Raw genomic sequence first — 11,813 nt, forward strand, 5'->3', positions numbered from 1 at the left:
TGTAGTAAAGTTGTAGTAGTAAAATCTTGGTCACCTGCTTCTGCGAGTGATTTGTCACATCTATGTTTGATTTGCTTTTTAGGAAAGGAAAAACTGATATGAAATTCTATTATATTGTCCAGCATTATTCTATAGGGTGTCTTCGTTACAAAACGTTAATCTGTTACAAATGTAGTTAACTTCATCGGTCAGCTGCCCATTGGAGGGTTCTGGGAGATGTAGTTTTACAATAATGGGGGTGGGGGTTAAAGGTTGGGGCTCCCTACTTTAAAGAGATACTGTCATGGTAAAAAAATGTTTTTATTCAAAACTCATCAGTTAATAGTGCTGCTCCAGCAGAACTCTGCACTGAAAGCCGTTTCTTAAAGGAGCAGATTTTTTTACATTTAATTTTGGAATCTGGCATGGAGCTAGACATATTGTCAGTTTCCCTGCTGCCCCCAGTCATGTGACTTGTGCTGTGATACATTCAGTTACATTGAGTAGGAGAAACAACAGCCTGCCAGAAAGCAGTTCCATCCTAAAGTGCTGGCTCTTTCTGAAAGCACATGACCAGGCAAAATGATGGCTGCCTACGCACTAATATTACAACAACAAAAAAAATACACTTGCTTGGAATTAAATGTTATATTATTTGCAGTGTAAGTGTAATTTAGAAATAAAAACATCATAACAGAATCCCTTTAAGTGGATCAAGGATGCAATTTTTCCTCTAAAGCTGTAAATGCAGAAGATTGTCCTTTTATGCACTTTATTTAAGGCTGAATAGAAGAGACTTTAGTGAAATGGGGGAAGTTGCAAGAAGCCCTTGCTAAGGGCAGGTGTGTGCATGTAAAGTTGCAGCTTCTTTTACACTGGACAGGCTGTGCACCCTGAAATGAACGCGTGTACAATAACAACATTGTGTCCTGCCCAGCAGCAGCAGCAGCAGCAATAATAATAATAGCACTGGGTTAGTTAGGAGCACAGGCTTCCCCACCCACTTGAGGCTCAGCGCTGCTTAGGCCATTGCCCTCTGTGAGATGATCCCTCCTGCTGCTCTCAGAGCTGGGAGTGTGAGTGAATGTAGCCCGCAGAGCCAATGAGCTGGGACCGGATGCGATATATCCTCTGGGACAACAACTGCTCTGTTCCTCCTCACTTCCACATGACGCCATTTAGCGCTGTTGCTGCCTGGGATCCCGAGAGCGGAGCAGCTCAGTCACCTCGCTAGTATCCGGCAGAGTGTAAGCTCCGCTGTCACACGCACTAAAGGCAGCACTTTTCCCTGCACATACACCTCTGGGATTTCTCTCTACAAGTTGCCTTCACTTGCTGCAACACTTTAGCAGTTGTATCGGATTGTACTCGCACTTTATTTAGCGGATACAAGGATCGCGCTGGAGGAGACTGGAATCCCGTGTCATGTTTTCTCTGTCCCTTCCTATTCGGGGAGCGCTGGCTGAAAGTTGCCCGGAGTGAAGCCCAGGGATAATCTCCCTGTTACCCTGTAGGGTCCCGGCCGGCGGGTAGAGGAGGTCACGGTAAGTAGCAGAGCAACGAGCGACTAGAACTTTATGAACCCGTGCGAGAGTTGCACTCGGCCATTTCCACGTGAAACTTGTAGGGGGACGAGTCCAAACCAGTGTGTGAGGGGGAGCTCGGTGGTGCGGGTACAGGTGTTGGGTGATCAGAGCGGCTGCATTCGCTTCATTTTAGCCCTTTTCTGGATGTGCCAAGTCCTTCTCCCCGCGCCTTTAGGAGGGGGGAAGAGAAAAGGGGGCGGACATGTCTCACTTGTTTTGGAGAGTGTATAGGAAAGTGTATAGGGGTGCGAGGGTGCCTGCCGCAATGAAGGGGACGCCGATTGCTTGTTTTATGAATGGAATATGTTGAGGCCCGTTTCTCCACATCTATAAAGAGACAAAGTCCAAGTTCCCAAAGTAACTGCATGTTCCTTTGCTTCACGTCACTGCAGGCAACTCCAGCTGCTGCAGAACTGCTCCTCCTAGCATGCTGGGAAGTGGAGTCCTACTACAGCTGAAGTGGAACAGGAGATTTGTTCCTAAAGTTAAAGGACTGCACCCAGATGACAGAATGACACTACTAGACATTTATACCCTAAGTTGTAGTAGCTTGTCATCTTCTTGGCTTTATTTTAATTCTTTGGAACGATACAACTTTCTGGTCGATCGCTCTCTTACCTGCCCTGTTATGAACTGGTTGCTAAGGTCTCTTTAACGCACGTTTACCTTTTATAGGTGTGCAAAGTGCATGTTTTTTTTAATAGGTGAATTTGCCCTTTAATTATAAGCAAGCATGTATAGTCAGAATTTCCATCCTGTGGTTTCAGCCGCGCTCTATTTTTACTGTTAGGAGGATCTAGCTGGTGGTGATGAACAGCTTCGGAAGTGCTGTGGCTTGTTTAAAGAGCTATTTATGTCCCTTTCCTCCTGTCCCCAAGTTAAAAGCCATACCCCCCCTCCTTAATTCGCAGTCTGATCACACACTCAGTCTCTTAATAGGGTTTTCAGAGACCTCTCGGAGAGCTGGGGGCTGGGGTGGGGAAGGCAGGCAGGAGAAATTTACACACAGGCTTGCAGTCCACAGCACATTATGCATGGGGCCCAGGAACAGAACTGGAAAGGTGCGTGTTTGTATCCACATTCTGTAATATTTTTGGCAAAGCACAACTGCATAGGGACTTCTTAAGATCTTGTAGAGTCAGAAAGTGGATCAAAACCCATCTAGTCTATCCCTTCTTGTTTCACAGGACACCCCTCATCCCTAAAATACATTTGCCTGATTTTTCCGGTTTTCATTTGGCAGCTGACTGGTCTGCCTGCAGAATAAATACTTGATACTGATGATCCTGTGATCTTTCTGCTTTTGCTTGTCTTGTTGCTTTAATGTTGACAACCCTAAGTCATTTTCTTTGGTCGGGGGTCCTTCTATTGTAATCCTGTGTTATGTTTCAATCAACCTGTTTTTTTAAGGGCCCAGGTAGACAGGTGTGTTCTTTTAAACAGTTTAGAATGATCCATGTGGTTTTATTGTAATATATTGTTTTATTTTGGCTAAAAGTTATTCGTTATTAATGGGTATAATCTACTTATATCCAGCATGTGGCCTATTAACATTTGTTAAAGTGTGACTTCAGATTTTTGTCTGTAAAATATCTATCTGAACAAAACAGGAATTTTACAGGTTGGGCACTTCTTGGCTTCTCTCAGACAGAATCTTTATCACATCTCTTATTTACTTTGTTAGCAGTGCAACCCCTTTCGATCAGCAGCAAATTAATCAGAAATGTCTTGCTTGCAGTAATTGCATTGTCTAAAGGCATTTTGTTTATTTAAAAATAAGTTTCATTGACCGAGGCTAATCTTTCGTTTTGTTATTTGAGTCAAACTCCTTGAATAGTCCAAAATCAAACTGTCAGTTTTATTCTGCAAATAGAACTAGTGTTGTTGGGCAGTAAAACATTTTGATTTGACAGTTATTTTTTAATTTTTTTTTTTTGTGTTTATAAAACTGAAATTAGGTTTCTAAGATTGTCTACCCTCGGTGGAACTAATGAGAAGCTATGGTTTATCTCGTTAGCCAATGACTGTCACATCGTTAAACCTTAGGGACTGTATGCACAGTTTTGGAATTAAAAGGCTTGTGCTGTGAGAACCTTAGGAAATGGATTTTGTTACCAAAGTATTAAGACATTTCCTTTTGTTGAGAAACTGGTTACAAAAAAGTGCCTAGACGCATGCAAATTGACATGTTTACGTTTGTTACATTGTACTTTTTTGCATAATATAAATTCAGTATGTTTGATTGTGTTTTTAAATTCTGGGTTTAGCTGTTTTGAGTTAAGGCCATGCTCGCTTATAGCTTGCAATAGGAAATGACAGACCGTGTACTAAAAACCTCAAGCAAGTCTGGTTCTTTGAAAATACTTTCCAATTCTATTCCTAAGGCAGTGATCCCACGAGAATCATGACTGATGAAAGAGTATTTGAAAGTTATGTTTGGTGACAGTTATCTTTTCTTTTTTTCTCTTTGAAACGAAAACTCCCTTATGGCTTTTTATGTACTGGGCAGCAAAATAAAAATCTGTCAGCTCTGACACCAGCTGTTGTGAACTACAGGGCCCAGCATACCCAGCAAACCACTTGCTTACAGAAGATGCTGATGATAGTACAGATGGCTGTAATTTGTCTGGTTGCTTTCAGGTATTATTTAATAATAAATACATTTCCGGATTTCCTGAAATTAGAAAACCTGAAAAAAAGCATATATTAAAACAAAACCTGCTCATGCAATACATTTTGTAGCACGTCCATGCCTTGCAAAATTATGCCTTTTAGGTTGCTAGTAGTCCGCATCTGTTGTGGTTTACATTTCCTCCTAAAGATATGCTTTTTGTAGCAGTTTGTGTGGATAGAATATGTAGGCCATCTATACCGGTTTCTTGATATGGATTCTGGCCTTTCTGGGATGTTTGCTATTGTTATCACAAAGCTTGTGCCTGTCAAAGGGATGTTTAATATACACAAGGAAGACACAGCAGCTTACTATAAGATCGTGCAAAATTATTGTTTAACTTAAAGGGTGGGAAAAAATGCATGGTTTTGCATTGCTACTTCGTTATTCAGTGCCTTTAGTATACACGATATATGTTACATTGTATAGCTAGGTTGTTTAGATATTTAGTTTAATCCTGTTGGCAGCCATTGCAATATATAATGGGGGACTTCCTTTCAGCATACATTCTTATTTGCATGTGATAGCCTGAATTGCTGTAATATCCGGGGAAAGGTTATTTGTATGTTTTACTCAGTCACTAAATAAATAATAATATGCCGACTTCTGCAGATAGTGTAGTTATAAATGACCTGTGTAATTTAATGACAGACTGAAGGGAGCATTCTATACACCTAGTTACAAAAAAAGGCCCCTGGATAGTGTTTGCACAGCAATCTTCTCAATCCTTCCATTGTCAAACAACTAAAGGGAGACTGCACTGTTTGTGGGGTGGCTCTTCACTTAAACATGCGGATTCTGTAGATCTCTGAAGTTTAAAAGAGCTCTTCACCCAGCTAGGGTAGCATCCTGTTTGCGAGTCAATGAATAATGTGCATTATTCAGGGCTATCCTCACCTAGTTCAGCAGATCCTTTTTTGCAAATCTGTCAAGACCGAAAAAGGCTTAAGTGCTGTAAAATGCAGGTACTATTTGTTATGCTAATAGGAATGTGTCCTGCCCATTGTAATTCTTAGTGTAGTGACCTGAAAGAAATGTATGAACGGAGTGTAGTCAAAGTGCACGTGTTCCTTGCAGCTGGCTTCCTGTTATTTTAATTGCTGTGTATGCTGTCCTTTTAAGAAGAGCTTGATTTGTATGCGCTTGCTGCAACACGCAGTGTTCTTATGATATGAAAGTTGCCTTCAGTACTTGTCTGTCATGCTTTCAGTAAAGTTTAGATGGAACTTTGCACGCTCACGAATAAGACTCGTTACTTATACAACTGCTTTATATTCATGGGGTTGTACTTGCGCTAACATACAGATTCACTATGATGCAACTTACCCTAGGCGAGTATAATACAGAAAATAGGTTAGAAAGTCCATCAACTTTTTTTCACAAATGTATTTTTTTGCATGAATACTTAAGTATATTTTTTAATATTTAGAATTATTATGCAAATGTGATTTTGAAGCATGATCTGTAATCGTGTTTTTAAATAATTACACCACTTTTTTGGTGTGTGTATATATATATATATATATATAACCTATTTATGAAAGTATATTAATTTAAAGACATGTAGTAGGGTAAATATATTTATTTTTGCAGTGATCTATTATAATCTTCCATTTACTGAAATATATCATTCCTCTTTCAGCAGGATTTCAGATGTGTTCTCAGCCCACTGGTGTGAAAACTCTTCAGAGTACTGATGGAGACGAGAGTACAAAATGGCAACGTATCCCAGCCTTTGCTCCCGGCTCGGCGTGAGACTGACCCACGGGAAATCCTGACCCAACAAGTTCACGTTTTGTCTTTGGAACAAATAAGAGCCATAAGAAACACTAATGAATATACAGAAGGGCCCACAGTGGCTCCTCGCCCTGTGATTAAATCTGCTCCACGTCCGACTACCCAACAGAAAAATGAAAGAACACACGTGGTAAATGAGCAGCAACCTTTTGTCAGGAGTCCACATCCACCAATGCATTCCTTGTCTCAGGCACCTTTGTCTCGATCAGTTGGTACAGTCGTTTCATCTTCTCGGAGCAATACAAGGACAAATAGCAGTTCTTCAGAGCAAAGGCTTCTTGCGCCACCATTTACATCTTCAGGATTGGTTGCAGACCGAATAATTAGAGTACAGCCCAAACCTGAGCTGAAATCTGACATTTTAAAGCCCTCTAGTAAAGAGGAATTGGGCTTACATTCATTAAGGTGTGAGGATTGTGGGAAATGTAAGTGCCAAGAATGCACTTATCCAAGGACTCTCCCATCTTGTTGGATTTGTGACAAGCAGTGCCTTTGCTCAGCCCAGGAAGTAGTTGACTATGGAACTTGTGCTTGCTGTGTGAAGTGCCTTTTCTATCACTGTTCAAATGATGACGAGGATAATTGTGCAGACAACCCATGTTCATGCAGTCAGTCCCACTGCTGCTCTCGATGGTCTGCTATCGGTGTCATGGCCTTGTTCTTGCCGTGTTTGTGGTGTTACCTTCCAGCCAAGGGTTGCCTTAAATTGTGCCAGGGCTGTTACGATCGTGTCAATAGACCTGGATGTCGATGCAAAAGATCAAACACAGTCTGCCTTAAAGTTCCACACCTTCAGCCCCGGAACTTAGAAAAACCAACATAGCACAGGTGAATGGATGTTTAAAAAGAACATAATAACTTCCTTTTAACACTCATGCAACCATCTTGTTACATTTAGGAAAAAGCTTTGGGATAGGATTACCTGTTTGCGGTGGAATACTTATGCGTCAGCGGATTTAGCCTTAATAGAGACCCTCTAATAAAGCTTGCAGTAGGATTGTGTTCTGTGACAATTATTGTGTAAGCTATCACAGCACAGACACTCCTATGTACAATTGTATTCTTTGTGAATAGTACTTGGAACATTTGTAAAATTTACAAATGGCTTTTTTTTTTTTTTTTGTCAGAGATATTATGTTATATTTTTGTACATAAACCATATTTACAACTGTGAAAAAAGTGCCATTTTTTTATGGCAAAGTCACAAAATTTACTAATGTACATTCAAAAGAATGTGAATCAATCAGTATGGTTAGATTGTCCTTCGCCTTATGGAACTTTAATATTACCAGACTTCTATTCTTTGGATCTTATGTATATTGTACAGTTACACTGTAAGATTCAGCCTTTATTTTCTAATGTTTCAATATTGTTTAGTGTAAAGTATATTTATTTGAAGTTTTATTATTTTATAAAGAGAAATATTTATTTTATGAAGCATCTTACAAAAGTCTCCCCTTTTTATGATGTCAGTTTCTACAAATCGGGGGTGACTGAGACATATGTTCACTATAAAATAGAAAATATATTAACGTCTGAAAATGAAATGTGGCCGTAGTCTTTCTTTTTTTACTGTCTGAAACTGGTGTCTTTTGTCAAAATTTGGGATGATGTGTGCCTGAGCATATAACTCTGTATCCTGCTGCACCGACCAGTGCTTGGGTATAGTTTTGCATCATACATGATTTATTGACATTGGGTCATAAGACCAGATACATTAGGAATATGAAAGAAACATAACTATAAACAAAGACCAGGGAAGAAGGGCACTGTTAGCTTGCTTTAAAAATTAGCTTGCTAGCAGTCATACAAGTAGTGGCAAACAAACCACCGGTATGACAAATACTACAAATGTTCAGCTAGAATGGACTGCAACATTGTATTTGTTATATCATGTGACCACATCAAGCTTTTATAATAAATAATCACTTATGATTCATGGTGTGACTGTTCAGATAAGTATTATATTGTAACTCAACTAAAGGTGGCCATGCAGTATAAGATCTGCTTGTTTGGCAATGGTATGCCTACCAAAGGGGGACCATATTTGGCTAATCCAGGGGTCCCCAACCTTTTTTACCCATGAGCCACATTTAAAAATAAAGAGTTGGGGAGCAACACAAACATGCAAAAAGTTCTTGGGGTGCCAAATAAGGGCTGTAATTGTCTATTTGGTAGCCTCCTATGTGAACTGGCAGCCTACAGGAGGTTCTGTTTGGCAATGCATCTGGTTTTTATGCAACCAAAACTTTCCTCCAAGCCTGGGATTCAAATATAATCATATTTTGAGGCCACTGAGAGCAACTGCCAAGGGGTTGGTGAGCAACATGTTGCTCGCGAGCTACTGGTTGGGGATCACTGGCTAATCCAATCATTTTGCCCTAGGGCAACTACCGAAATAAGGGGCATCGGCTCATTGATGCCGTTTTCAAAAAATTCAAGGCTGTGCCTCAGTGTGTTTGCTTCTACCCTCCCATTCATTTGAGTGTACTGGTTGGTAACACCAATAGGTTTATAACCTGATATTCAACACAAGGTATGCAGAACTCTAAATTGAAGGAATGGGCCAACTGTAGTTTTTCTTCTTAATTTAGGTTGACATTTCTTCATTGATTTTGATCTATTTTAAGGATTGCTTTTTGTTCTTGAACTTAATCTTGTCCCTTGGAACATTAGCTTTATACACAACAGCATCTACATCCATACTTTTCTGATCTCGAATCAAAAAAATAATATACAATCCCCAAACGTGTCTGCTTTAATCTAGTCTTTTATCTCAACTTTCCTCACAGAACAAAAAAAGGATGCTAAAATACTTCTTTCCAGATTGCTATCTGTTTCTTGGTCTTTCAGTGTGTGTGTGTATGTGTGTGTTACTTTTTACTAGACCTTGCAAATGTATGTCTTGCTATAGGCAAGAGTGTCAAAATTTACAGCAAATGTGCCCCTGGGTATCTCCACAACTGCCTACAGAAATGTGGTGTTTAAATTCTGTAATGTTTGTATTACCAATTGTGGAACTTGTGGTTCTTTCCAGGGTAGATTTCCCAAGTGCATGAAAATGTTTTTTATCGCAAAATTGACCTATCCATGCAGAAATAATAACTTTTCTTGCTATCTAACTAGGAAATCCCCCTCTAAAAATGTTTGCTCTTGATTTCTACAGGATTACATGTTGTATTTCTCATGTACGCTTTCTCTTGCATCTTCCTCCAACACGTAGTCCTTCTGCACCATTTGTATAAATGCAAATTCCTCCAGAACCTTTCTGTACGTTACTTGGTCTAATGGCATGTGAAGATAGGCCGTATGTCTTGTTTGTGGCTTGTGCTTCACTGCATTTACATGTACAACGAATGACCTGTAAAATGATTGCTGAATTTATGGTGGACAGACTTTAGTCAAAGTACATGGGTGCTGCATCAGACACAGTAGGGTCTGTTTTCATCTGACAGATCTTTACATTTAAGCTACAGCCATATTGCTGTAGGGATATTTCACATAGCTCCCTCATTCACTGGCCATTTGTTGAGGGTTGTAAGCACACCAGCAGGCAAGCAAAGGGCATAGCACTTGTCTATACATGCTTTTAAGTTGTGTATACAACCTACTTCTCAAATAATTTATTCCACCAATGTGCAAAGTAATATTTCTTCTAACACTTGTTACACTGCTTTAAATGATAAGTTTGGCTCCTTTCTACACTACGGAGTGCAAAGTTTTAGTACCTTTTTTTTTGATGCAGCGTTATATAGGAGTACCTTGCTAGGGCAAAATAATACAATGCACCAGTTCTTCCTGCACCTCTCTAAAAGACTAGGGTAATAAGTAAAAGTTCCTGTAGAGGCATTGTTGTCTACAGAAAGTAAATAACATGAATAACAAAGCCACTGAACATCAACCAGATGTATCTGTAGATATGCGCAATAGGGCTACTTTGTATGCAGAGTATAATGGGGAGACCAACCCTTTATTGTGTGAAATTGAGTCTGAGTAACTCAATGTTACATTCTCAGGCTTTGAGACACATGCAGAATAAATGGGGTCTGCATTTAACCATTGGAACTAGAGTAGAAGGTTCCATATTGCACTTGGTAAGTTCGGAATGGCCTTCAAAATGGTAAGTATACTAGAAAGTAGGGATTGGCCATAAGAATCCTAACAAAAAACAATTAGCAGCCATCCAACAACAAACTGCATTCTTATCAAAAATCAGATGATGTTAATAGATGGCAGACCTACTGACAAATCCTGAGTTTAATTCTATTCAAATTAGAGCAGCTATAAGGGCAGCCAAAATACCTGCCCCTTCACATTCGTATCACTGTACACAGTTGTGCTAGTTCACTGTTTGTGCTAACTGCTTTGCTCATCCCACTATGCGTGGGCAGTCAACCAATAATTTGTTGCCTTGGTTTTATAGCTGATTAATTATATGTGTATACGATTGCAGCTACTTACTGAAAAATCCCAAACAGGAAAGCAGTTTAATGTAACTTAAAATGTAACTATAAAACAGAGTAACTTTTTTTTTTTTTAAACAGTTTGGGTAACTGAGAATGTAGCTGTAAAGTTATGCTACCTCTGATTATAGCTGTGATTTTCCTTAAAAGCCACAAATACTAATCATCACAACTTGTTTGCTACTAAATATATTTTTTTTTTTTATCATACTTGAGTTTCAATTTGAATTTGGCCAAGCACCACATCTTGCAAAAATGTCTGAATCCAAAATGGAATACTTGTATTTATTGCTCCCCCTAGTTTAAATACAGAGGTAACAAATAGTGAAGATGTCACTTGTATTTATTTGCCTGTGTATGGGGCAATCCAACTGTCTCTCCGATCAATCGATCAATATCAGGCTGGTCAGATATCAATCGGGCAGGTTTGATTTTTCTTGTACCATTGGTGCACATTTATTTTGTTCTAATCCGATTTTTAGCCCTGGGGCCAAACGATTGGATTAACTAGATATCTCTCTGCTTTTGGTGGGCATATCGGGTTTAAGATCCATGCGCTTGGCTACCTTGCCAAACTAGCGGATCTTATCTTGTATGGCCACCTTAAGTTGTGCATTTAAACACGCTGGACTGCAGTTGCCATTTTCATGCCCATAAATATCTTTACTTCTATATTGTTATTAGCCTCATTACATTAGGGAACATTAAACTTTAGAAAGAGTCATTGGGACTCAAAACATGACAAACACTGTTTTTTGCAGCACTGCAGTGCATTTTGGTACAGTAACTTCACACACAGACACACATTGTGGATTGGGTGATATTTCTGTTTTGTTTTTGTTTTTTTCTCTCACTGGAAGTTTTATTTTTGTATATTCCACCTCCTCTTTTCTTTTTGATTTCTGCTTTTATATACATTCTGCCCTGAGCCCCTTCGAGCTTAACCTCAGCCCCATCCTTTATAGCCCATGTCTGATTGAACACACTGAACCATTTAAGTTTGCTTGTTAAAAGAATAGCCGTCATTTGCAAATAACACATCGGTATGCAGCAAAGCCATTTGTGTCAAAAATGTTGATCTGCCTCACTTGAAACGAATAGCCTTGTTTCAGGATATGCTTCTTCTGGAAAGTTACCTTCCACTGAGGTCAAAATCTTGCCACTGCCAAGTTTCCCACCAGAAGTCTAGGAAATTATTTACCTGGCTTATTAACAAACCATCATTTCCTGTTCTGAACATTTGTCTCCAAGTCTTAAAGCAGCGTTACAAGAAGTAAAGGTCAGTAAATACACAGCACACTTCTAAATCTCTCCAGT

At 39.4% G+C, this 11,813-nt stretch overlaps 1 protein-coding gene across 4 annotated transcripts; it reads left to right on the forward strand.

Annotated features, from left to right (window-relative positions):
• The first annotated feature begins 963 nt into the window (after window positions 1–963).
• spry2.L (sprouty RTK signaling antagonist 2 L homeolog) lies at window positions 964–7,580 on the forward strand. 4 transcript variants are annotated; one of them, XM_018244881.2, is made up of 2 exons: window positions 964–1,523; window positions 5,882–7,580. In XM_018244881.2, the coding sequence occupies exon 2, from the start codon at window positions 5,933–5,935 to the stop codon at window positions 6,854–6,856; it is 924 nt and encodes a 307-aa protein (XP_018100370.1). In that variant the 5' UTR covers window positions 964–1,523; window positions 5,882–5,932; the 3' UTR covers window positions 6,857–7,580.
• Window positions 7,581–11,813: the final 4,233 nt, after the last annotated feature.

This window comes from Xenopus laevis, chromosome 2L, assembly GCF_017654675.1.
Source record: "Xenopus laevis strain J_2021 chromosome 2L, Xenopus_laevis_v10.1, whole genome shotgun sequence".
In the NCBI taxonomy this organism is placed as follows: Eukaryota; Metazoa; Chordata; class Amphibia; order Anura; family Pipidae; genus Xenopus; species Xenopus laevis.

Excerpts from the sequence above, each read along its gene's own strand:
- spry2.L (XM_018244881.2), top strand. The coding sequence starts at position 5,933 with ATGGAGACGAGAGTACAAAATGGCAACGTATCCCAGCCTTTGCTCCCG.